The 27671-nt window shown below is 43.1% G+C and overlaps 2 protein-coding genes across 4 annotated transcripts in view; one reads left to right on the top strand and one right to left on the bottom strand.

The window, feature by feature from the left end:
* Positions 1-1754, top strand: part of LOC116979869 (NAD kinase-like) — a 43038-nt gene extending 41284 nt beyond the window's left edge. For 2 of the 3 annotated variants that reach the window (XM_033031771.1, XM_033031773.1), the window contains exon 13: positions 229-1754. Coding sequence is in view for 1 of the 3 variants with exons in the window: in XM_033031772.1 (XP_032887663.1) it covers positions 229-230 (2 nt within the window). In the remaining 2 variants the exon portion in view is untranslated. The remainder of the gene's footprint in view (positions 1-228) is intronic. The other variant, XM_033031772.1, reaches the window with a different exon arrangement.
* Positions 1129-27671, bottom strand: sec62 (SEC62 homolog, preprotein translocation factor). Its single transcript, XM_033031774.1, has 9 exons — positions 27576-27671; positions 12555-12663; positions 9955-10060; positions 9077-9278; positions 7089-7184; positions 5390-5450; positions 5076-5195; positions 4385-4840; positions 1129-1356 (listed from the first exon to the last, which is right to left on the bottom strand). The coding sequence occupies exons 1-9, from the start codon at positions 27609-27611 to the stop codon at positions 1322-1324; spliced, it is 1221 nt and encodes a 406-aa protein (XP_032887665.1). The 5' UTR covers positions 27612-27671; the 3' UTR covers positions 1129-1321.

Here is a 27671-nt window from a genome sequence, read left to right as displayed (position 1 = left end):
GAAGCTGAGGGGTAACTTTTTTTACACAAAAGGCGGTGGAAAGCACTGCCGGACGAGATAGGTACTATAGGAACATATGAGAAACATTTAGACAGGTACATGGATAGGACAGGTTAGGCAGGATATGGGCTCAAATGCAGGCAGGTGGAACTAGTGTAGATGGGCATATTGGCCGACCGTGCATATAACATTTTATCAGGTACGACTGTCTTGTTTTCCTCTCTGCAGAACCCCCCATTCTGTACCCAGATCCATGTCATCTTGAAGGAATGATTAAGTCCGGAATCAGCAAGTGGGGAAAGAATGCATCGGCTTCCTTCACTATGGACCTGAATTTGGATGTTACTATTTTATTGCCTTTCTTTCAAGGTGCCTTTATGAGTAAGTTAACAGATTTATGGAACATGTCCTTGCCACGGTTGTAAATGTAAGAAAATTGGAACATTTTGGCATGTACCCTTGACTTAATGGATGACTCTATCACCTGGGTCAGAAGGTTGGACTGAAGTCCAACTCCAGAGACTTGAGCATAATCTTCTCCCATTGCAGAGGGAGTGCTACAGTGCCAGAGGTGCTGTTTTGGATGCATTAGTTCTGCGGTGAACATAAGTATCCATATTGTTTATTTTTAGAGCAGGAGATGTATCTTCATTACCCAGTTAATCTCCAGCACTGAACCTGATAGTCATCGCTATTGCTCTTTATGGAATTGACCACAGTGACTGAATTTCAATAGTAACCTGATTGAATGTAAAGCACATTGGAATATTCTGAGGTTATAAGTTGTGCCATATAAATGTAACTTCCAACAAATTACTTTTAAGTCCAAAGCTTACTAGCACAGACCAGGTTTATTCCCAGTTGCTGGTTGAAGGCAAATCAGTCTCTACCTCAAATGTCCCAAATTTCATCATCTGGCTTAGATATTAGCCTCTTATTGCCAATGAAATTATGCCCCCTCTGTCAACAGAACAAGGTCTGTAAATGGGATCAAGCATTCCACTCATAGTGAAAATAGAAAATAATTTTGAGAATGGTTACTGTTTCAAAGAAAAAAACATTAAAAATATGATCAATTTTGAGGTCTGTCATTTGTTTGCTTTGTAATCAAGTGAGACTTGTTGTGAATTTGATGGCCTGCGTTCCTCGTTCTGTTTAATTCTGGTTAATTAAATCAGTCACATTTAAATGTTGTATGAACAAGATGAACTTGCCTCGAGAATCTAAACTTGAATCCAGCCAACACTGATTAGATACAAATATCTCCACTGCAGACGGCATGGTGTCTGATGTGTTTAGTTTCCAGTGTAAACATCCACAACTACATCCAGCCTTGGTATGGATGTTCTTCTGACACTAGGAGGGACAAGGACAAAGAGAGATCTATCCATTACAACTGCAGAGTTAAGAGCTATATAACTAGTTAAAGTCATATTTTAACTAGTGATCAAAATTCAGTGTTTGCATTTAAATGATTAGCATCCTTCAATTGAAAATATGCTCAAAACAGGAGAACCTTCTGCTGTAAATTAGCATTAATGTTTCTGATTAAATTTCAGGTACTGTGTCAAAGAGAACCAAACCAAAAATAGTTTCTATGTTTTCATAATGGACAAATGCACATTATAGTGAAGTCGATGTTAAATTTGGTTAAGATACACCTGTGCCATTAAACCAGTTTGTATTTCCAGTTTAAGAAAATAGGATATTATACAAAATTACCAAGATTTTTTTTCAATAAACTATTTTAAATCTTAAATCATTCTCTGTATTTTTTTTGTTAGTTACACGATTCCTTGCAAATTTCATGTAAGGTTTGTATCCATTAGATACAGGCTCACCACCGATTTTCGGACAGAATTGCAAGAGCGCACTTGAAATCCCCCCTGAAAATGTGGCGCCGGGTGAGGTGGCCGACCTCGACCATATCAGGACTAGCGCGCCGATCATCGGGTCAAATTTACCCCAGCGTTGTCGACTCTGGCCCGGCAGATCTGTTCCCATAGCCAACTTTGCGGGCTGCATCTCAGGCCCTGGGCGGACCGTTCCAGTACTGTTGGTCCGGCAGAACAGATAAATCAGGAAAGGCTCTGGAACCAAGGGTGCCGGAAAATTGGTGGTGGACCATTTTTAGGCAATTGGTTAGGAGATATTCTCTTAAGGGATGTTACAAGTGGAGCGCAGAATTGTGTGAACATTTATAGTGTTAACCTTGTTGAAAAACAAGATTCTTTAACTCCTGCTCCTAGAAATTGAGTGAAAAGGTAAATCAAGAGACACATTTGTTTCACTTTTTTTTAATTGCATTGAAGGATACATTTAATTCCTCAAATAGCTAAACAGTTATTGTTTAAATAATGTTCCAGTAATCATAAAGACAAATCTTTAAATTATATAGCAATCCAAATATGGACATAACGGGGTTTGAACAAGAGCAAGAAGCAAGCACTTGCCTCCCTCTTACTCTCTCTCCACCACTCTCTCTGCTGCAATATACACAAATAGCACTAGCCAGGAGCTACACTATACGATGTACAAATACTCAAAAAAACAGCCGAGAGCAGGTTGAGATACTACCAGAAGAACAACTGGCATGCCGGCAAATCTTTCTCCAAGAAAGACACATGATAACAGAAAAAAAAATGCTTTATCATTTCATTAGGAAAAGCATATGAATATAGAAAATTCCTACACTACCAAGTATTTATTTTCTGTGCTATAGTTTAATTAATTAAACAGTTAACTATTAAGTTGTGTGGTCCACGTTGAGATAGCTCGGTGAAATGTCAGACCTCAGTTAATTACTGCTCCATGAACAGATACTGGAGACTAATTTAGTTCCACATTTAACTCAATGCATCAGTGTCAGAGATCTAATGAAGGCTTGAAAACTGACAACTCCAAATGTTCATCATTTCTAATTAGCTCGGAGGTGTGTGTGTGTTTCAGTTGAAGAGATATTGAACAAATTGTGTAATGCTGATATATCTGAACATCCATTACACAAGGAATTATTTAACTATGCATTGGGTAACATGGTCAGTGTGGTTTGTAATTGCATCAGGATTTCCTGTCGCTTGCTTACTACAAGGGTTTTACTACAACATCCTGTCTTCTCAAAGTCCACAGCCCCAGTTGTACAAACTAAATTAAATGCAATGTGAAAACTGCAGCAAGCTGAGTGTTCCTTCCGTTGAAACAGACCCCCAACACTTCCACTTTTTTTTAAAGGAGTATTTTGCGCAGCCATCAAGAGGTTAAACTAATGGAAGTTGGAGAATCAAATGCTTTATTCAGTTATCCCACGCTTTGAAGGGGTGGAAATTCTTTGGCTGCAATCTAAACGTACCAAATTATCACATACTGTGTGTACCTATCACAAATTTTTAAACCTAATTATAAAACCCATACTTAAGTATTGTTCCTGTCTAGGCTTAATCAATTCCATCCACAGCTGAAAAAGACATCCGTTTTTAATGCTCAATTGATAATCACCCGAAAAATGACCAAAGCCAGACAAGAGAATTTGAATTGCAATGGAACATGTTGGTGCTTGATCCAGCAGTCAAGGTGCATTTTATGGTTCATTATCAGATTTGAGGAGATCGTTAAACAGAAACGGACCGTTCTGTTCTGGTTCCATTTTTAGTTTCTTCAAGGCCACCAAAGCCACCGTTCCTAGCACCAAAGGTCCGTAAGAAACCAGCAGCTTTGCACAGGGCTCTGTTTCGCACAGAAGCCCAAATATGTGGTGAAATTTAGCGTTACTTTTTATAGACCATCTAGCACCCACATATTCTCCAACCCACAAACAGCAATATTTTCCCAGATGACAGTAAGTCTCATCTTTCATAACCTCACCTTCCATCTTCATGGCATCACCTATTAACTGGCGGGAGAGTGGAGTTCCTGTGAGCCATGGGGGAGGAGGGGGAGGTTACAATGCTGGGAGCGGGGATATTTCAAACCTTAGCACCCTGCCTTTGGCTCTCGATTCCTTCAGCTGAGCAATAACACACACCATTGAGAACTCCCCTGGAACTCTAGGTGGGTTGTGTCGATGGGCCTTTGTGAAATCATATTCTGAAATATCACAATGCAAATTGGTGGGAAGCCCTACTATTCATTTGAAACAAACTTGCACCGGCACAATTTCCTTGACGACCCTCAGCTCCACCTGAATGTAACGGCATATGATCGTTGTGTTTTGAGTGGGGTAATTTTAAAATGCTATGATTATCATGCAGTTTTAAACTTCATAATTTCTCATTGGCGGTGCTCACAGTGGACTAGGCAGATGTCTGCACCAACGTGGAACTGTCTCCAACATCAGCTCGTTGTGCTTGGCTGCTGGAGGTGGAAATGTCCCGGTTCTACGACTTACTGTGTAGTGGTTGTGTCTCATCATCTTCATCCTCATCCTCCTCTTCGTCTTCTTCCTCGTCGTCTGTGGGCTGATCCAGTTCTTCTTTTGTGATCATTTCAAAGTCATTCCCATTGCCGCTGCTGTGCTGGGAGCAGTCTTCATCTCTACGGTCGCTGTCCGTGTCAGACGGTCGCTCCGCAGCCGGACTACCCGCCGCCACTCCCTCCGCTCCTGTCGCCGACTCCTCTCCCTCTCCCTCTTCCTCTTTGGCTTCCTCTTCGCCAGGCTGGGGTATCTCGGGGCTCGTCTCCTCACCAGGTTTCTTGGAGTCCGACTTGGGCCCTTTGTACTCGTGTGTGTACAGGGGCCTGAAGGAGTCAATGAAGCCAACATCTGCAGTCAGATTTGGCAAAAACCAGAAATGGTGTCGGCCACCGGTCAGAAGCCAGATTAAGAGGAAGAGGATGCATCGAGCTACAAGGGGTTGAAGAAACAAATATATAATTACCAGCAGAGTCCCTCAATCCAACTTGCCCATGCCATCCAAATGCCCCATCCAGGATTGTAGCAAAAGCAGTCTTTACCATTAAAGTGCTTTTAGCTTCTGCTTCTTAAAGCCTTTTTACCCCTAAGGTTCAGCAGTTTATTTAACTGAAATAAATGAGTACAATACATGGTAAGAATAGTTTGAACAGAAATCCTTACTCACCCACTGCCAGGAGAAGGATGCTGGCCACAAAACAGCCTGCCGCAACGCTGAGGTAGTAAACACCTACTCTCATCTCTGCTGGCCACAGTGGGAACAGTGTGGCAGCTATCACTGCAATAACTGTTCAACAAGCAAACACACAGAGAGTTAGTCCAGCCGGCTGCTGAAATGATGGTCGAGTGAGATAGGGCAAGTGGAGTGGGGTGGGATGACAGGAGTGGGTAGGATACAGGAGTGAGGAGAGGAAGTAAAAACAAATTGAATAATAAGCTTCCATAAATTGCTGGTGCAAGACAGCTTCTTGGGCCATTTACCTAATATCAGTCCCATCGCAAAAGTCTTGAAATGAACAGGATCATAGATCCACACGTATATCTGCAAAAAAAATGGACAGACACTGGATTCACTCAAAACATCGAAAGAATAGTAAGAAAAGCATCAGATCCGTGGATATCCAGTTTTAGTTTTAGAAATACAGCATGGAAAAAGGCCCTTCGGCCTACTAAGTCCACGGCGAGCATCTATCACCCATCCTATGTCATCCCACTTTCGCACCAATTCCCTACACACAAGGGGTAATTTACAGAGCCAATTGACCCTCAAACCTGTACGTCTTTGGGATGTGGGATGAAACCGGAGCACCTGGAGGAAACTTATTATGTACCATTAATATTGTCCCATTCAGTAAGAATGGCTAGGTATCTCAGGAACGGTGTTGGCTTCAGCAGAAGAAAATCCCACTTCCTCAGACTGTCTCAAGACAGGGTTGACGGATTACATTCATTTCACATCATGCAGTTTATAGATGCCAGATTGAGATAAAAGTAAAGCAAGGTACTACTGAAGAATGGGTATTCTCAAATTACACAGTCACTTCAGTTCAATGTTTCCGTATCCACACTCAAAACTCTCTTGCTTAAAATTAAAAACAAAGTGCTGGGAGGAGCTCAGCGAGTCAGGCAGCATCATGTGGAGGGAATGGATAGTCGACGTTTCGGGATAGGACCCTTCCTCATACAGAAGGAGGTTGACGACGTCCAAAACCAAAATGTCGGCTATCCATTTCCCTCAAAAGATGCTGCAGCCCCACTGAGTCCCTCCAGCACTTTGTTTTTTGCTCATGTTTTCAGTGTCTGCAGTCTCTTTGTGTGCTTTTCTCTTGCTGAAAGTCGGGGCTCGGATACAGCAGAGAAACAGGCGGCACAGCTTATCGATTCTGTCGACCATCAACCACCCATGTGCATTGATCCCACCATTTTTTCTCCCATCAACTCTAGCAAGGTTCTATGATTTACACACCAGCGGCAACTTACAGCAGTCTTTACTTTAGACTTGAGATACAGCATGGAAACAGGCTCTTCAGCCAATCGAGTCTGTGCCAACCAATGATCACCCTGTACTCTAGCACTACCCTACACACTAGGGACAATTTACAATTTTACCAAGCCAATGAACCTACAAACCTGAACGTCTTTAGAGTGTGGAAAGAAACCGGAGCACCCAGAGAAAATTCACGCGGTCACGGGGAGAACGTACAAACTCTGTACAGACAGCACCCAAGGTCAGAATCGAACCTGGGTCTCTGGCGCTGTGAGGCAGCAACTCTACTGCTGTGCCACTGTGCTGCTTCTTAAACCCACTTTAACCCACCAACCTGCCTGCTTTGGGATGTTGTAAGAAACCGGAGCGCCCAGAATAGTCAGATTGAATCCGGGTCTTTGGCACTGTGATTCAGAGGCACCAGCAGCTCCATTGTGCAGACCATTATTTTGAATTAAATCCAGCCACTGGGATTTGGGAAGATCAGTTCCATCTCACCTGTCCATCTGGGTGACTGACATGAATGGACCTTGGTGGGGTCAGGATGGCACTCGGCTGTGACTGATGGGCTCTGATCACTGAGGTACGGAGGATCTCTGATCACCTGTGGAACTCATGTCTGCAGCTGGTCACCAGCTTCGGGAGGGACAGGAGATAACCTCTTTTGAAAAAGCTTCTAAAGCTGGTGATTACCTCATTCCCATCAAGGAAAAGTTGGTCATTGTGCGGTTCCAACTTAAATTTTCTTTTTGTTTCTTTTTTCTTCTTTGGTGTTCCTGGAGTTTCATCCTAAACAAACAACAAACACAGAGTGTAAGGTTCTGACATAAAGTCCTGCGATTGCGATGATGGTTTGGAAAAGAGTAAAGAATCACCTCAGTGTTAGTGATAAAACACAGAAACAGACTTTAGAGATACAGCGCAGAAACAGGCCCTTTGGCTCTTTGAGTCGCCACCAACCAGTGATCACCCCTTATACTAGCACAGACCCTTTGGCCCAACTGGTCAATGCTGACCAAGATGCCCCATCCAAGCTAGTCCCACATGCCTGTGTTTGGTCCTAATCCCTCGATATCCTCCCTATCCACGTACCTATCCAAAAGTCTTTTAAATGCTGTTTAGTAACTGCCTCAACTAACTCCTCTAACAGTTCTTTTTACCCACCATAAACACTGATGAAAAAGTTGCCCCTCAGGTTTATATTACATCTTTCCCTTCTCACCTTAAATGTATGTCCTTTATTTCTTGATTCCCCTACCCTAGGTGAAAGACTCTGTGCATTTACCCTATCTATTCCCCTCATGATTTTATGGACTGTCCGTTTTGGCAAATTCCTTAACTTAATAATCTTCAATGCCTCATCAAATCTTTTTTTAATAGTGCTGAACTCAAAGGGCACAACCATGTTTCCAAATAATAAAATGTTCTTAGCTCATAGGAGCAGAATTAGGCCAGTCGGCCCATCGAGTCTACCCTGCCATTCAATCGTGGCTGATCTATAGTATCTTTCACTCTCAACCCCATTATCAACCCTTCTCCTTAAACTTTTCCTTCTCCTTAAACTTTTGACACCCTTACTAATCAAGAATCTGTCAAGTCCTGCTTTAATAATACCCAGAATGTTGTAGGATGGGACAGTTACTATCTATTATTGCTTCTGAACTCCTCCACAGTAGCTAACGTTAGGCTTTCAAGTCTAGGAGGAAGAATGGGACGGAGGGGAGGGGTGGAAGGAGATGGGGAATGTTGTCTAACCTCCAATTCTGACCACTACCTTGGGCAACCACGTGGACATTTTGCTGGGTACAGTGTTGAGGTTTCAGTGAACGCATTTGTCCTGAGCCCCTTTGGGCCCAGAATTCGTGGGCTGTGCTGGGCCTCTTCCACTCACCACCGTTCTCTGCAGGTCGCACTTATATGCGGAATTGCCCAAACTTGCGGACTGGAGCAGTTCCAAGGGGTGCAGTGAGATCAACAGTGCCTTTTGCAACCGCAGGAAGTCCTCCGCTCCAGTAGAACTGTGGCAGTAGACCGAGCGCGCGGGCGGACCGGACTCTGGAAATGGTGTCAAATCAAGGCGGCGCCTGCATGTGTATGCAAGACACATACGTATGCAAAGAGAATTTCACTGTGCAGTTGCTCATTTGACAAATAAAACACATTGATTGATTGATTGATTAAACCCAACCATCCGCTCTACCTGGAACACAAAGCCTGTTTCCATGCTGTAGGGATCTGTTTCCATGGTGTATATCTGGCGACTTGACAATGTTGCCTGCCCATTCCCTCCACAGATGCTGTTCTGAGCCACTGAGTTCCTCCAGCACTTTGTTTGTTTTGCTCAAAGTTCCATCATCTGCAATTTATTTGTGTGTCTCTATAATACTAAGTCAGGCAGCATATTTGGAGGGGAATGGACAGACGACATTTTGGGTCAGGGCCCTTCTTCAGAATGATATTAGTAAGGGGGAGAAAGCTGGGAGGGGTGGGAAGGGATTGATGGGTGGAGTAAGTGACAAAGGCTGGAGTTGAAAATGAGGCAAGAGGGTGTCAGATACTGAGGAGTGAAATGTAAAGTCAGAGGGAGGGATATGGGTGGAAGGGGATGGGGAGGATAAAAGGAAAATTATGTGGAAGGGGATGGGAGATGGGTGTACGAAGGAGGGGACTAGGTCTCATACCTTCTTCTCTTTCTTAGACTCTTCTTTTTCACTATCTTTTTTCTTCTCCTTCTTACTCTTTTCATCCTTAGCCAATTCCTTCTTGCTCTTCTTTTCCTCCTCTTTGCTGCTGTCATTTTTCCCTTTCTCCTTTTTGATTTCCTTTTCAGACTTCTTTTTCATGACTTTCAGGGCTCTGTGGAAGAACTGTTTCTTGAGGAGCCTGTCGGCAATTCGGGGGAAATGTTTTGGGTTACGTTCACCATTAAAGTACAAGTTAAAGAAAAATATTTGCGAGTTTGTTATCATTAATACCTTTAACCCAAACAGATGCTCTTAATACGGACAAACAAGGAACTGCAGATGCTGTTTTATAAACAAAGACACAAATTGCAGGAGTAACTCAACAGGTCAGGCAGCATCTCTGGAGAAAAGGAATAGGTGACGTTTGGGGTCGGAACCCTTCTTCAGACGATTTGTGAAGGTGGGGAGGAGAAAGTTGGAAGAGAAAGGGGAAGGTGAGTGGTAAGTAGATGCAGGTGAGGAGGGTTCTTGATAGGAGGATGGTTGGACAAAGGCCAGAGATGAGAAGACAAAAGGTGTGAGATAAGGGTTAAAGAGTTGTGAATTGTGAAGCCAGAGGAAGAAATATAGGTGGAAGAGGAGGGGAAATGGAAGAAATGGCTGTGAATCCTGGTGGGGCACTGAGACAGAAGATGGAGGAGAGGGAAGATGTTCCTAATGATGCCCCATCCCCTTTCATCCATTCTGATTCATTAGACGCATATTTTAGTAGGCAGGGAATAGAGATAAATGGGGTAGATGGGATTAGTTTCAACTGCCAATGGTATTAATATAGGAAACATTTGCTAATGTAGCAATAGAAAAATTCCACAAACCTGTTACAATATTCCACTGCTGATTCTCTGGTTGTAAAGACAGCCTCCTCTCCTTTCTTTGTTTTTGCCCATTTAGAATCCAACAAGCAATCTATAGCTTTGGAAGCTGAAATGAGGTGGCAGTATTACCAAGCATTTCAAAGAGCAGCAATAGACCATTCAACCCCACTATTTTATAGCTTTATTAATAATGCAACAACCACCCATCACTCAACTTAATTTAATCCCACTAAACTACCCCGTTGTTCTTCATACATCTTGTTAGTTTTCACTTTGTTTGCTTTGACTGGTAGCATTGGTGGTGAGAGCAGGTATTGAGAGGATGGTTCTGGGATGCCAGAACTAACTGTTGAGCCTTCCCGAGGTGTCATGGCCCCAACTCAAAGAAACACCAGTGAAGGGAGGTGCCCACTTGATAACCCCAATGATATAGTGGCATCTACTCGCCTAGTCTTTGTGCAACTGTGTAAAGGCATCTTAGATTCTTATGTGTCAATGGGATTGGATTTCTTGGTTAAACATTTAGCTTATGTGTTTGTGATCATGAAGATAGCTTATTACTGAGCATAATATAGCATAAGTGTACATAAGCAGTTTAGATACTACTTTGGCATTGAGCTTGGTTTTCTTGGTTGAACGCTTATCCTGGTGTACTTTGTGTTTTAACAGTCATTTATTTAATAATGATAGTGAGCTCCACAATTTAACAATCAGTCAAGAGACAGCTCATGAATTTTCTGATGGGCTTACTTTCACACAAAGGTGGTGAGTGCATGCAATGAACTGCCAGAGGAGGCAGGGACTATTGCAATGGTTAAGAAACAATGAAACAGGTACATGGATGGGACATGTTCAGAGGGATATGGGCCCAACACAAGCAGGTGGGACTAGTGTAGTTGGGACATGTTGGTCGATGTGGGCAAGTTGCACCAAAGGGCATGTTTTCACTCTGTATGACTATGACTACTTATGTGGTCCCCAGTTCCAATCTAGCAGGCAAATTGAGACATTTCCTCCAGATCTACCCTATCAAACCTCTTTATAATTAAAAAATATATCATACAATATCTATTTTCTCAAGAATAAATGGAACCCACTTTTCTTGGTGCGATATAGCCTCTCATATCTGGAATAATTCTGATCAAATATTTTTTTTAACTTTCAAACTTATTTAAAAAATATTATTACTACATTATTTTACAAAGAAAATATTCAGGGAAGATGGATTTTGCACAAATACAATAAGCCAAAATACCATCATTACAACTGGTCTGAGTTTATTGACATGCAAATTAAGAACAAAATGCACAGGAGAAACAATGCTCTTCAAGTTACAGTACTTTAGACAATGGATAATAACTTATGGCAAAGGTCACCGATGAAGAGTTTTGAAACAATGGGATCAAGAATAGAAAAGCTTTCAGAGAGATCGGGATTGGGAGCTATGGAAAGTAAAACAGATATTCATATCTGAAGACCTTTATTCCAGTATAACTGTAAATAACAGTATAAGTAGAATATAACAACATTTAAAAGACAATTGGACAGGTGCACAGATAGGAAAGTTTTAAAGGGATACATGTCAGCTTAGATAGGCATCTTAGTCAGCACGGACGAGTTGGGCTGAAGAGTCTGGGCCATTGGGGACCCTCGGACTATCTTTAATCGAATTTTGCTGGACTTTATCTTGCACTAAACGTTATTCCCGTTATTCCCCTATTCCCTTATCCTATATCTGTGCACTATGGTTGACTTAATTGCAATCATGTATAGTCTGGATAGTATGCAACAAAATAGCTTTTCACTGTACCTCTCCATACGAGACAATAATAAACTAAACTGTTTCAGAGTTGGGCTGAAGGGTTGCTTAACTCTTTCCCTTTCTAACACTTGCTAGAATATTTCAACATACAATTGCTAAAGAACAAGTGACGTTTTCAAAACCGAGAATGACAGGCTTTGTTGGATATCAGAAATTGGAACTAAATGGATCCACAGTGCATGTCAGTGATAACCTAATTGAATGGCAGTTAAGACCCCAGTGGCTGAATGATACCAGATTAGTTTATTGTTATGGGCGGCACAGCGAGTGGCTGCCTTGCAGCTGAAGAGACCCAGGTTCAATCCTGACTACAGGTGCTGTTTTTACATTGGGTTTTCTCCGGGTGCTCTGGTTTCATCCAACACTCCATAGACATACAGGTTTGTAATTGGCTTTTGTCAAATTGTAAACTGCCCCTAGTCTGTAGAATAGTGCTAGTGTACAGGGTGATCACTGGTTGGGATGGACTCGGTGGGCCGAAGGGGCTTTTTTTGTGCTGTATCTCTCAAGTAAAGTCTAAAGTCATATACACCTGGGTGCAATAAAATTCCTTGTTTGCATGAAGTTCAGAGTAAAAGTATATGAACAGTAATGATAAATACAACAATAAATGCAATGTGCAAAACAGCAGAATGGTGCAAGACTGCATAATCCAAGAATTACAAAAGAATATGCTCCTGACCAAACCCATGATTCATTAGCTTAAGAATTGTCATTGTCAAGAAACATGTAGAGGCACAAAGACAATTGATTTTAATATGTTACGCTGTGATCTTACCAACAAAATAATCAACTCTGTGGCCCATCATGGAGGTGGACTTGGTTGGACAATTGAATCGCAAGTACTTCGCCACCACTTTCTCCTCTTTCGTCGGTTCTCCAACCTCCTTAAAAACAAAAGACAATTGTAGTTTGTAAATGGTGACTTTAATCGGAGTTCAGTACACAGAGGGTGGTGGGTATATGGATCTAGAGGAGGTAGTTGAGGCAGGTACCATAACAACAGTTGAAAGACATTTGGATACGTACATAGATAGGGAAGGTTTAGAGGAATATGGGTCAAACTCAGGAAGGTACTAACGTAAATGGGGGTTCTTGGTCAACGTGGGCAAGTTGGGCCCAGGCCTGTTTCCATGCCGTATGACTCTAGGACGTCTCCTGCCAAATATCATTCCAGTTCAAAAGTAAATTTAAGATGAATCAAGACAGAAACACAAAGAATTGCAATTGCTGGAATCTTGCAGCATCCGCAGCTCCTTGTGTTTCTGTCTTGATTCATCTTAAATTTACTTTGGATTAGGAATGACATATGGCAGGAGACGTCCTAGAATCAATGTTCCATTGCCCATCCATGTCCTCCAGATATGTTACTGAAAATGAATCAATATGTACTATACAGAACACATTGGAGGGTCCAAGCAGTATAAGCTTTGTGCACCTTATTGTCCGTTTTTGCTAATAGTGAGAATCCTGCATTAATGCCATTGGATCGAAAATTGGGGGTTTAACCTCCGAAAATGGCCAAAGCACAAAGCCCTTAATGCAGCACTGAAGAAATGCTGTAGTATTCTGGCTTGGGGCAGCACAATGGCTCAGCTGGTAGAGCTCCTGCCTCACAGCGGCAGAGACCCGAGTGCAATCCTGACCTTGAGTGTTGTCTGTGGGGAGTTTGCACGTTCTCACTGTGACCACATGGGCTTCCTCCAAGTTCAACCATTCTCGTCTCATGGATAATCAATTTTAAGAAGATCCCCAACTTAAAAAAAACCTCCTATCCGCGTTTTAGACATGCTGCCCGACCAACTGAGTTATTCCAGCACTTTGTGTCTTTTTTTGTAAACCAGCATCTGCCGTTCCTTGTATCTACATTTGAAAGACAATTTGACTGGTACATGGATGTTTGCCCCGTGCATCTCCTTTACACTTTGACCCACTTGACCTAAAAGTATACCCAAGAGAGACACAAAATCCTAGAGTAACTCAGCAGGTCAGACCATCTCTGGAGAAAAAGAATAGGAGACGTTTTGGATCAGAACCTTTCTTCAGACTGGAGATATACCCTCCAGTCTTGGACCTTTCCACTCTGGGGAGAAAGGTTCCAACTGTCTACCCTATCTATACATTACATAGTTTTATATACTTCCATCAGGTCTCTCCTCAGCCTCCGGCACTCCAGAGAAAACAATCTAAGTTGTCCAACCTCATCGTATAGTTCGGTAGGGAGGTTGGGAAGATCCACTCAATGGAAGATAAATTTGCTTCCTAAACAATGAACTAGTTATGAACAGAACTGGTTTGCATGGTATTATTGACAATATTCCTCCTGCTCTTTTCCATTGAGACCTATGATGCACTTGATCAATTTTGAAAGCAAATTTCCTTGACTGCAAGAATAAGTTTGATAGGAAGGAATACTTTGTCACATGTGGCTAGGCACTGTGAAATTATTTGCTTGCATACCCAATGTATACGCTGACTGAGATCCACTGAGATAATGCCAAACTCGTGCAATTATCTGTTTAATTAAAATGTCATCCAGTGTTCTTTATCTAAAGCCCATCTGTATTTCATTTTCAACCGTACACGATAACTGATGAAGTTTCAGAGCAAATGATGATATCCTCCAGCTTCTACACACTCAAGCAAACTCGGAAGACTGCACCTTCACCAAAACTGCTTCACATTACCTCTTTAAGGCAAAACAAAACATGCTGGAGGAATTCAGCAGCTCAGGCAGTGCTCCGACCTTAAATGACCTGTCTATTCCCTCCATAGATGCTGCCTGACCTGCTGAGGTCTTCCCGCATTTGTGCTTGGCTTGTGATTTCAGCACCTGTGGTATTTTCCGTCACTCTCTATATTTAATTTAAATATTTATTCGGGCTTTGGGAAGCCATTTCTTGCTGATTTCCCTTATTTAAAAAAAAGTTCTGAAAAATACATTTCCAATACACCAGGGCAGTACTGTGGCACAGTCGGCAGAGCTGCTGCCTCAGCGCAGGAGACCCAAGTTCAAGCCTGACCTCTGTGTGGAGTTCACACATACTCCCTGTGATCGTGTAGGTTTCCTCCGGGTTCTCTGCTTTCCTCTCACATCTGAAAAGACGTGCATATTTGTAGGTGAATCAGCCTCTGTAAATTGCCTCTGCTGTGTAGAGAAAGTGGGATACAGAGAACTAGTGTGAACGAGGTGAATGATGGTCGGTGTGGACTCGGTGGGTCCAAGGGCCTGTTTCCATGTTGTAGCTTTCAACTAAATCATTCAATTGCAAAATCATTTCCTTAAAAATGACAGTGTTTTATCTTGGTTTGTGGTTTATATTTTGTAACTGTTATTCATTTCAGGAACTAGACAGCACCATCAAAAAAAGTATCTTATAAATATGTAAACAGCAACATGAATCTATCTGAAAATACAGATCTAATTTGTTGAGTTTGTCCAGGAATACCAACATCATGAATGAAAGCTACCACATTGCTGCCTTTGAGAAATAATCTGAATCACCCTTGATTTCAGAGCCTTGAGGGACCGAGATAACAGCCCACCAAGTTGGCCTTGGAAGTCGACTATGAGAATGGACCTGCCGGCTCCGCCCGTACCAGAGTCCCAGAGCCGTGGCCGCAGTCCCAGAACCGTGGCTGCAGGGGGGCAATTCAACCCGCTGATTGGCGCGGAAGTGGCGTTGATGTTGAGATCGGCTGTTTCACCCAGCCTAGGCGCCACATTTTCGGGGAAACCTCCGGGCGTGAGGGATGTCCAATGTGCTATAGTAATTTTGACAAGATTGAAGGAGGTGGCAGACCACCAGCTGCCGGAAAATCAGTGGTGGGCCTGTGTAATAAGAATATGTAGGGAAATTACTCCAGGTTTACCCCAAGCCTTGGAGTTTATCCAGTGTGAGACCACAGAAAATTCCCCACAAACATCCTCATCTGAGTAGAACTGTTCCATGTCTCGATAGAAGACACGTCATGGTTACATGAGCGTTGTTCCATTTCTGAAAAGTGTTGGTAACTCAAAGCTTCAATAAATAGGGAATGCTGTCAGCTACGATCATGGAAGTTTCACTGATGGGTTAATAAGGTACAGATCAGTACAGATCTTGGTTGATTTTAAATCTCAGGTGGAATTAGTTAATCAGTACGGATGTATACCACGGATCCAAAAATTGGGAGTTGTTGGACCACAGAATAATGGACCAGAATAGTTTCAACCTGCACTTTAAATACAGTCAACTGTACACTTCCTTCCAAACTAAAACATTTCTGCTTCGATGTCTTATGAATCTTATCAAGGGTTATGGGGAGATGGCAGGACAATGGGGTTGAGAGGCAAAAATAGATTAGCCATGATCGAATGGTGGAACAGATTCGATGGGCAGAATGGTCTAATTCTGTTCTTATGACTTTTCAATCTTATATGTTTGACAAAAATCTTACATGTTTATTCAAAGTTGAAAGCAAATTCTACCTCACATTTCTCTTTAACTCTGAGTCACTCCAGCACTTTGTATCAATTGTTGTAAACCAGCATCTATAGTCCCTGTGACTTCATCTACTTGATATGCAGTGCCCTTCTTAATGTTTGGGACAACCCATCATTTATTTATTTGCCTCTATACTCCACAATTTGAGATTTGTAATAGAAAAAAAAATCACGTGGTTAAAGTGCACATTTTCTGATTTTAATAAAGGCCATTTTTATACATTTTGGTTTCACCATGTAGAAATTACAGCAGTGTTATAGTCCCCCCATTTCAGGGCACCATAATGTTTGGGATACAGCAATGTAATGTAAATGAAAGTAGTCATGTTTAGTATTTTGATGCATATAATTTGCATGCAATGACTGCTTGAAGTCTGCGATTCATGGACATCACCAGTTGCTGGGTGTCTTCTCTGGTGATGCTCTGCCAGGCCTGTATTGCAGCCATCTTTAGCTTATGCTTGTTTTGGGGGCTAGTCTCCTTCAGTTTTCTCTTCAGCATATAATAGGCATGCTCAATTGGGTTCAGAATGGGAGATTGACGGCCACAGAAGAATTTACCTTTTTTTAGCTTTGAAAAACTCCTTTGTTGCTTTAGCAGTATGTTTGGGATCATTGTCTTGCTGTAGAATGAACCGCCGGCCAATGAGTTTTGAGGCATTTGTTTGAACTTGAGCGGATAGGATGTGTCTATACACTTCAAAATTCATTATGCTACCATCAGCAGTTGTATCATCAATGAAGATAAGTGAGCCAGTACCTTCAGCAACCATACATGCCCAAGCCATAATACCCCCACCACCGTGTTTCGCAGATGAGGTGGTATGCTTTGGATCTTGGGCAGTTCCTTCTCTCCTCCATACTTTGCTCTTGCCATCAATCTTTGTCTTATCTGTCCAGAACTGTGGTTGCTCTTTTAAGTACTTCTTGGCAAAATGTAACCTGGCCATCCAATTTTTGCAGCTAACCAGTGGTTTGCATCTTGCAGGGTAGCCTCTGTATTTCTGTTCATGAAGTCTTCTGCGGACAGTGGTCATTGACAAATCCACACCCGAGTCCTGAAGAGTGTTCCTGATCTGTTCCAGGTGTTTGGGAATTTTTCTTTATTATAGAGAGAATTCTTCTGTCATCAGCTGTGTAGGTCTTCCTTGGCCTGCCAGTCCCTTTGTGATTAGTAGGCGTACCAGTGCTCGCTCTTAATGATGTTCCAAACAGTTGATTTTGGTAAGCCTAAGGTTTGACTGATGTCTCTAACAGTTTTATTCGTGTTTCTCAGTCTCATAATGGCTTAGTTGACTTTCATTGGCACAACTTTGGTCCTCATGTTGATAAACAGCAATAAAAGTTTCCCAAGGTGATGGAAAGACTAAGGAAAGAAAGACTTGGTGCTGAGAACTCTCTTATACATGCATTAAGGAGGCATTTAAACACACCTGAGCAGTTAAAAACACTTGTGAAGCCATGTGTCCCAAATATTATGGTGCCCTGAAATGGGGGGGACTATGTATAAACACAGCTGTATTTTCTACATGGCGAAACTCAAATGTATAAAAATACCCTTGAATAAAATCTGACAATGTGCACTTTAAACACGTGATTTTTTACTATTACAAATCTCAAATTGTGGAGTACAGAGGCAAATAAATAAATGATGGATCGTTATCCCAAACATTATAGAGAGCACTGTAGTTTGATCTATAATTCAAAGAGAACTATATTTGATCACTATGAACCACTCACAGCCTAGTCATTCCCTCTTCTCTCCCATCAGGCAGAAGATAGAAACATAGAAAGTAGGTGCGAGAGTAGACCACCAGGTCCGTCGAGCCCGCACCGCCATTCGCTCATGGCTGAACACTAAACAGACACACTTACCCACAAACAGTAGACACAAGACACAGAACACAAGACACTACCCTCCCCTTTATACCGCTATCACCCCTCTCCACCCCAAGAACCGCGTGATCTCCTGGGGGAGGCAAAAAACCGGATAAAAACCCAGGTCCAATTCGGGGAAAAAATCCGGGAAATTCCTCTCCGACCCCAATCCAGGCGATCGACACTTGTCCAGGAGATCACTCAGGTCTTACTATACTAACCATACCTAGGTCCATATCCCTGCCCTCTCCCCGTAGCCCCTTATCCCCTCGGCAGCTAAAAAACCATCTATTTTAGACTTAAATATATTTAACGTTTCTGCTTCCACTGCTCCCTGGGGCAGTGAATTCCATAAATTAACCACCCTCTTGGTGAAGAAGTTCTTCCTCATCTCAGTTTTAAAAGAGCCCCCCCTTATTCTGCAACTATGTCCCCTGGTTCTAGTTTCCCCGATCATTGGGAACATCCTCGGTGCATCCACCCGATCAAGGCCCCTCACGATCTTATATGTTTCAATGAGATCGCCTCTCATTCTCCTAAACTCTAAAGAGTAGAGTCCCAGCTTACTTAACCTTTCCTCATATGTCAATCCCCTCATTGCAGGAATTAATCTTGTAAACCTTCGCTGCACTGCCTCCAGGGCTAGTACATCCTTCCTTAAGTATGGACCCCAGAACTGTACACAGTATTCCAAATGTGGTCTCACTAATACTGTGTACAGCTGCAGCAAGACCTCCGTGTTTTTATACTCAATCCCCCTAGCAATAAAGGCCAAAACTCCATTGGCCTTCCTGATTGCTTGCTGCACCTGCATACTGACTTTTAGTGATTCATGTACTAATACCCCTAGATCCCTTTGAGTTGCATTACAACGCAGCTCCTCCTCATTTAGAAAATAACTTGCCCTATCATTTTTTTTCCCAAAGTGAATGACTTCACATTTATTAGTATTAAATTTCATCTGCCAAGTTGTTGCCCACTCACCTAGCTTATCTATATCCTTTTGCAGACTCTTCCTATCCTCCTCATCCCCTACTTTTCCTCCCATTTTTGTATCGTCCGCAAATTTTGATATATTACACTTGGTTCCCTCCTCCAAATCATTTATATAAATTGTGAACAACTGGGGTCCCAGCACCGACCCTTGCGGAACCCCGCTAGTTACCGGTTGCCATCCCGAGTATGAACCATTTATCCCCACTCTCTGCTTCCTATTTGTTAGCCAATCCTCTACCCATGCTAATATATTACCTCCAATCCCATAATTTTTTATTTTTAGCAATAGTCTCTTATGTGGCACCTTGTCAAAAGCCTTTTGGAAGTCCAAGTATACCACATCCACCGGTTCCCCTTTATCCACCCGGGTTGTTACTTCCTCAAAGAATTCGAGCAGATTCGTTAAACAGGATTTCCCCTTCACAAAACCATGCTGGTTCTGTCCGATGAAGTCATGTTTATCCAAGTGCCCCGTTAGTGTTTCTTTAATAATTGTCTCTAACATTTTACCCACCACCAATGTTAGACTAACCGGTCTATAGTTACCCGCCTTCTGTTTACTTCCTTTTTTAAATATAGGTGTTACATTGGCCATTTTCCAATCCACTGGGACCGTTCCTGCCTCCAGGGAGTTTTGGAAAATTATCACCAATGCATCCACAATCCCCACCGCTATCTCCCTCAAGACCCTTGGATGTAATCCATCAGGCCCAGGGGATTTATCCTCCTTCAGTCTCATTAATTTCCCTAATACCACCTCCTTGGTGATCTTAATAGTATTTAGCTCCTCCATTCCTACCGCCCCCTGTATATCCAGCGTTGGAATATTTTTTGTGTCTTCTATGGTGAAGACTGATACAAAATACTTGTTTAATGCCTTTGCCATTTCCATGTTCCCCACCAACAACTCTCCAGTCTCACCCTCCAATGGACCAACGTTTACCTTAGCCACCCTTTTTCTTTTTATATAGCTATAAAAACTCTTACTATTAGTTTTTATGTTGTTCGCTAAATTCCTTTCATAGTCTATTTTCCCCGTCTTAATTAATCTCTTAGTTATTTTTTGCTGACCTTTAAATGCTTCCCAATCCTCTACCCTCCCACTATCTCTGGCTACCTTATATGCCCTTGCCTTCAGCCGAATACTATCCTTTATAGTTTTACTGAGCCATGGCTGACTGTTCTTACCCTTACCCCTTTTTTTCTTCATAGGAATAAATTTTTCTTGAAGGTTATACAGTAGATCCTTAAACGTACACCACTGCTCATGTACCGTCTTATTCTTGAGTCTGCTATCCCAGTCAACTTTGATCAGCTCAGTCCTCATACCTTCATAATCCCCCTTATTTAGACTAAGCACCCTAGTCTGAGTTTCAACCTGCTCCCCTTCTATTTGAATATGGAATTCGACCATATTGTGGTCACTTGTTCCCAACGAGTCCCTAACTATGACATTTTTAATCAATCCTGCTTCATTACACAGGACCAGATCCAAGATTGCCTCCCCCCTTGTCGGTTCTGATATAAGATACAAACGCTTGAAGGCACATACCACCAGATTCAAGAACAGCTGCTTCCCTGCTGTTCTCAGACTATTGGTTTTCCCCATAAGCTAGGGGATGTATGCCCCATCTCCCAATCAATCTCATTGCAACCCTTGTACTTTTTTTTAACCTGCACTTTCTCTGCAGAGGTAACACTACATTCTGCACACTGCTTCCTTTCTCTTTTTGCACTATCTGTTGTACTCGTCAATGGTATAATTGTAATCATGTATAGATCGTTTCCCTGGATAGTACGCAAAATGTTTATCACTGTACCTCAGTACAGGTGACAATAAAAAAAAACAATTAGCTAGATGATAGCCAAGTCTAATATATTCACAAGGAGAAAAGCTTGTGAAAATGGTAAATGGAACTGTAAAGAAAATATTTTCTGACATTATCCCTGAGGCTATCCAATTTGCAACCATTGACATCAAACATACCTTCAATAGTTACAGGTTATAGGCACAAGCTGAAGGTTTCTAGCCAGTAAGAACTGCACTGGGTGTAGATAAAGTGGGTTTCTGCAGAAACAAGCTGCAGTTTTAAAATAAATTGGCAACATTTCGTAAAGTTGGCGGCATTTGTTGGGCAGTCTTGCCTGCAAGATACATGAAGAAGATATGTCTGCACTCCTAAAATCATTCCAATGCTGTCAAAAACATAATCTGATCTCTCTTGCTCTAGGATAATGATTTTTTAATTGCAGCCATAGTCCGAATGTTGACTCGAGACTGTGCATGCTCAACAGATCCACTTGCTAGAGGCTGCAGAGAGTATGGGAGTCAGCCCAGTCCATCCACTCATGCTGCCTGACCCAGTGAGTTACTCCATCACTGTGTCCTTTTTTGTAAACCAGCATCTGCAGTTCCTTGTTCCTATGCAAGGTTAGTGCCTGGCTTGGAGGGTTGGAGGTTTAAGCAGTGATTGGATAGGTTGGGTCTGTTTTCCCAGGACCACAGGAGGATGAGAGGTGATCTCATGGAGGTATATAAAACAACGAGAGGCATTGTCAGGGGAGACAGCCAGAATCTGCCTTCCTTGAGAGGGGGGTCTAAAACTAAAGGGTCTAAGTCTAAGGTAAGTAGGAGTTTGAAAGGGGATCTGAGGGATAGATTTTTTCACACAGAGTTGTTGGTATCAGGACTGTTCTGCCAGAGATGATGCTGGAGGCAGGAACAGTAACAAGGTGGGCCGAAGGTGTAGATAATGTACAACTATATGAAGAAGGGTCCTGACCGAAAACATCACCCATTATTTTCCCCCAGAGATGCTGCCTGACCTGCTGAGTTAATCCAGCACTTGTGTCTATCAATAGACTTCTTTGGTGTTAGGCTAGTAAGCATTTTGTTTAAATTTGGTTGCAGGATATTGCCACGGGCGAGGGTGGAGGCAGATACAATAATGGCATTCAAGAGCCTTTTACAAAGGCACATCGAAGTGCAGGTAGTAGAGGGATATTGATCAAGTACAGGCTGATGAGATGTTTAACTTGGCGTCATTTGTTGCAATCGTTGTGGCGGAAGGGCCCGTTCCTGTGGTGTACTGTTCAGCGTACTGTTGTGAAATATATATTAAAAACATGACTTACTCTTACTAATTTCTCGTGGAATATATTCAAACTTTTTACAGGTCAATGGATAAACGGCTACTAACAACAAAGTCAGGATCAGGTAAGGTAGGACAATAAACTATTTCAGTTATATAAATCTCTCTGCAATTTTCCCCCTGCATGTTCAGACAGGATACTCTCCTCAGACAAATGTTACATGCACCAAAAAAAGGTGCTAAAGAGTCCCGTAAGATCACCACTGCCTTGGGATATAGGCCCCACACCTATAGCGTAGAATCTTTGGAACACAGGAGGCTGAGGGCTGAACTTATAGAGATGTATAAAGGAACAGATAGAGTAAATGCAGAGTAGGGGAATCAAGAACCAGCAGACATCGTTTAGTTCAGTTTATAGATGCAGCGTGAAAATAGGCCCTACGGCCCACCGAGTCTGCGCTGATACACGAGTTCTATCCTACAAACTAGGGGCAATTCATAGAAGCCAATTAACCTACAAACCTGTACGTCTTTGGAATGACAGAGGAAGCTGGAGCACCCAGAGAAAGCCCTCGCAGTCACAAGGAGAACGTGCAAACAGCACCCATTGTCAGGATTGAAACTAGGGTCTCCAGCTTTGTTAGGCAGCAGCTCTACCTGCTGCACCACTATGCCGCCATTTTAGGTGAGAGGGGAAAGATTTAAGAGGAATCTGTGGCACAACTTTTGCACCGAGGGTGGTGGTAATATGGAACGAGCTGCCAGAGGACCGTACTATAACAATTAAATGACACTTTAGACAGGTACATGGATAGGAGAGGTTTAGAGGGATATGGGCCAGACTCGGGTAGGTGGAACTGAGCTTAAATGGGGCATGTTGGTCAGCTGTGGACAAGTTGAGCCGGGCCTGTTTCTGTGTTGTATGACTAAACACATGGAATACTAATTCAGAATACCCCCAGAGAAATTGTGGAGAAAATGTCAGGTGAATAATAGAGGTGGGCTTATAGAATGTGCAAACAGTGTGTACTAGAAAATTTAACATTTTCAGATTCATTGCACATGAAGAAGAATGCATGTGTTGATGTTAGGCGAGTTGACTCAAGGAAGGAGGTTTATTTGTCGAGTCTGTTTCCATGCTGTAGGGAACTGTTTCCGCCCTGTATCTCAGTGACATTTCAGTAGGTATGTTGCAAAGCCTACCTGAAGCGTCGCTGAATATCTGCCGCTGAGGTTGTGCGCGATTTTGGCGCCGTTTAGAGGGGGCGGGTTTAAAACGCGATTTTCTCTAAGCTGTTCCAATCGAAAATGTTCAGCCTAGTTAATTATTAACGAAAAATCGCTGATAGACCCCGTCGCAAAAGCTATTATTAGGTTTAAAGGCCTTGAATAATAGTTATAGTAGTTTAAAAATCAATCTTTAAACCCGCGACCGTCAGCAACCGCAGGGTCTCATAAAGAAAATAGCAGAAGGTAGGTTGTATATTTTTACATTCAAAAGGGCTTCTAAAGATCCTTTTATACAAAATTTAATATTGCGAGTAGCTCAATTTGGGCCCATTATATCGCGCAGTATTTTTCTCGGCATTTGAGGCACAAATCTACCGCAATGTGAACGTTCTAAACCAGCGCGTTCCACAGGGACCCACTGGAAAGCTGATTTAAATGGGCATTTATTTACAGCAATTGAACACTGAATTCCTTCCATTTGGCCTATAAATTAATGTAAATGAGATTTAAAAATCATGTTTTATTGTGAATTATTTGTGAATATTATTTGGACATTTAGGCTATTTAAAAATGTTAATCATTTATTAAGAAATGGATAGATGTTTAGATCTAGTAATTGAAGTCTGAAATTAGCTACAATTAGGTAACTAACTAATTATATGCTTTAATTTCAGGTCATCCAAGTAAGATTATTTTATATTTGTTTCAGAATGCTTCAATCTATGATAACTGAAAATTTCATTCAGTTCTCTTAATTTTTAAGAAAGTTATGGGCTTTTGACTGTTCACGATCACAACTTTTTTGTTATGTCCATAGAAAATCAATAGGGAACAAGATGCTCATTTCCGAGTATGAAAATGGCCATAACTTTTTAAATACTTGAGATATGAAAGTGAATTAGATGTCAAATTAAACTTATTTTTATGCTTTATCTGATGGGATAAATTACAGACTTGATTTTTAAAATCTCAAAATTTTGTAACATTGCTAATTTCAGGTAATTCTTTACACTATAGTGGGACTAGCGAAGATGGGGCATCTTGGTCAGCATGGACAGGTTGGGTTGGCCTGTTTCTGCGACTCTGCTACCATTGCTACCAAACCAGAAACCCGAGCCTGGTTGTTCATCGGAGAAGAGTTGCAAGGTCAGATTCTTCATCGGTGGGCAAGGTATTTGCCTTCTGTCCTGAGCACCCTGATCCACTGTGAGCGGCTAGCTAAGGCCATCATTACATCGCCGATTAATGTTGGCAGCCATGTAACTACCCAGTTGCTGGTTGTTGAATTATGCAGAAAACGCATCCTGTTAGTTTTTGCATCCTCTGAAGATCATGTCTGAATCACCTGCAAAATTATCCAGCCACACATCTCGCTGTCTGCAAGAATGTCAACTTAAACTCTGAGGTCAGCAACAAAGAACAATCTGCTCCTCGTTCTCTGTGGGCTGTTCAATGATGGTTACAATTTATGGAAGCAAGTGGTGCTGCCTAAACGGTGACACCATTAGTTGTGCAACTGGTGTCAGGAATGGGGGGCTTTGAATCATGTGCAGGCAGAAAAGATTAGTGGCATTATGAGGCAACCCAGGTGGCATTGCGAGCCGATTTTGGGCTCCATATCTGAGGAATGATGTGCTGGCGTCACAGAGGGTCCACAGGAGGATTACGAAGATAATCCCAGGGATAAGTGGGTTAACATATGAAGAGCATTTGATGGCACTGGGCTTGTACTGACTAGAGTTTAGAAGAATGAGGGGGGGACCTCATTAAAACTTACCGAACAGTGAAAGGCCTGGATAGAGTGGATGTGGAGAGGATGCATCTACCAGTGGAAGAGTCTAGGACATGAAGCCATAGTTGCAGAATAAATGGACGTATCTTTGGAAAGGAGGCAAGGAGGAATTTCTTTAATCAGAGGGAAGTGAATCTGTGGAATTAATCGGCACAGGCGGCTGTGGAGGCCATCAATGGATATTTTTAAGGTTCCTGATGAGGAAGGTGGCAAGGGTTATGGGGAGAAGGCAGGAGAATGAGGTTGAGAGGGAAAGGTAGATCAGCCATGATTAAATGGCGGAGCAGACTTGATGGGCCGAATGGCCTAATTCTATTCATACAACTTATGAACTATCATGTTCGGCACAGACATTGTGGGCTAAAGGGCATTTTACTATGCTGTACTGTTCTAATTTCTAATTGCAGAGTTTGTAATTTCTAAATTACTAGTTAACCGACCACGTTTGTTTTTTTGTAAGGTAAGATATAAAATTTGCATTCATCTTTGAAAAATGTGCATCCAAAAACACAGACTGATTAGTATGAAGTCTCCATAGATACTGCCTGACCCGCTGAGTTCCTCCAGCACTTTGCGTTTTGCACAAGATTCCAGCCACTGTGGTTCCTTGTCTCCTATACTGTGTTCTAGGTTAAATATTCAGTCCAATGGACATCACTTCACCTAGAAATGATCACCACATCAACTCAATGCTTGTGCAATCTGCACATTTGTATCAATGCTAATTGATCCAATTTCTGGATTAACCTTGCCCTGGGGAAAAAAAAGACCAAATTCTACAACCACTTAATGGCATGTTCTCACATTATTCCACTACCAAATTTAACAAGGAGAATAAAGATGGAATTTAGAGCATTAAGTAAAGAGCTAATTATGAACAAAGCTATGAACCAGTGTCTCAGTTGGCCTTTTGCTCACCAGTTCTCCATGAGCTTTAAACCTAAACCTGTCCCACACTCGAGCCCTCCACATCCCACCACCCCAACTATCTCTTTGCACAAGCCTCCATCCAGTTAAATCACCCTTCACCCATCCCATTGCTTAGCATCTCTACTTCTCAATATAAACCCACCCCTCCACATCCCATTAACTTCTCCCCACCACCCCAAATCCTTCACCGTTCACACCCACCTCCCTCATCCATCCAATTATCGGATGTATTCAAGAGAGTTAGATATAGCTCTTAGGGCTAACGGAATCAAGGGAGAAAGCAGGTACAGGGGACTGGTTTTGGATGATCATCCATGATCATATTGAATGGCGGTACTGGCTCAAAAGGCCAAATGGCCTCCTCTTGCACCTATTTTCTATGTTTCTATCCCATCTACCCTCATCACCCAGCCCCGCAAATCCACTCTTCCCACATTTAACACCTTCTCCCTATCCAAACCCCCTCCTCAACCTCCCCTCCCATCAAACACCCTCCATCCCTCCCAATGTCTCCTTCTTGTCCCACCAATCCTCAACTCGCCCTCACCCCCCCCCCCCACTGTACCTCACCCCCTCCCCACTGTACCTCACCCCTCCCACTGTACCTCACCCCCTCCCACTGTACCTCACCCTCCCCACTGTACCTCACCCCTCCCACTGTACCTCACCCTCCCACTGTGCCTCACCCCTCCCACTGTACCTCACCCCCTCCCACTGTACCTCACCCCCTCCCACTGTACCTCACCCTCCCCACTGTACCTCACCCCCTCCCACTGTACCTCACCCCTCCCACTGTACCTCACCCCTCCCACTGTACCTCACCCCTCCCACTGTACCTCACCCCTCCCACTGTACCTCACCCCCTCCCACTGTACCTCACCCCTCCCACTGTACCTCACCCCCTCCCACTGTACCTCACCCCCTCCCCACTGTACCTCACCCCCTCCCACTGTACCTCACCCCCTCCCACTGTGCCTCACCCCTCCCACTGTACCTCACCCCTCCCACTGTACCTCACCCCCTCCCACTGTACCTCACCCCTCCCACTGTACCTCACCCCTCCCACTGTACCTCACCCTCCCACTGTACCTCACCCCCTCCCACTGTACCTCACCCCTCCCACTGTACCTCACCCCTCCCACTGTACCTCACCCCCTCCCACTGTACCTCACCCCCTCCCCACTGTACCTCACCCCCTCCCCACTGTACCTCACCCTCCCCCTCCCCCCTCACCCCCTGCAACCACTGCTCAGCCTAATCCTCACCTCATCTCCCCTCAAAACTCTCACCTCGTCCACCTCCCCTCGCTCAACCAGCCCATGGCCTTTAGCTCCCTCGCCACCCGCCCCATGGCCGTGTCCCCGGCGGCAGGACGGCGGACCCTCACCCCGGTACCTGACTCCGCTTCTTCTGCTTGCGCCGCTCCGCCATCTCTCCGGCCCCAAGTGACGTGTAACGGGGCGACCAAACATCGCGAGACTCGGCCGCAGC

This window comes from Amblyraja radiata, chromosome 13 (assembly GCF_010909765.2).
Source record: "Amblyraja radiata isolate CabotCenter1 chromosome 13, sAmbRad1.1.pri, whole genome shotgun sequence".
In the NCBI taxonomy this organism is placed as follows: Eukaryota; Metazoa; Chordata; class Chondrichthyes; order Rajiformes; family Rajidae; genus Amblyraja; species Amblyraja radiata.
This window is presented reverse-complemented; position numbering and strand designations above follow the sequence as displayed.

Bases quoted from the DNA above. Each gene is read 5' to 3' on its own strand.
- sec62 (XM_033031774.1), bottom strand. From the start codon at position 27,611: ATGGCGGAGCGGCGCAAGCAGAAGAAGCGGAGTCAG. The intron at 4,841-5,075 runs GTGAGTAAGGAT...AACCCCTTGTAG, and splicing joins CATCCTTCTCCTGGCAGTGG to CTCGATGCATCCTCTTCCTC. The intron at 1,357-4,384 runs GTAAGTCGTAGA...TGTCCCTCCTAG, and splicing joins TGAGACACAACCACTACACA to TGTCAGAAGAACATCCATAC.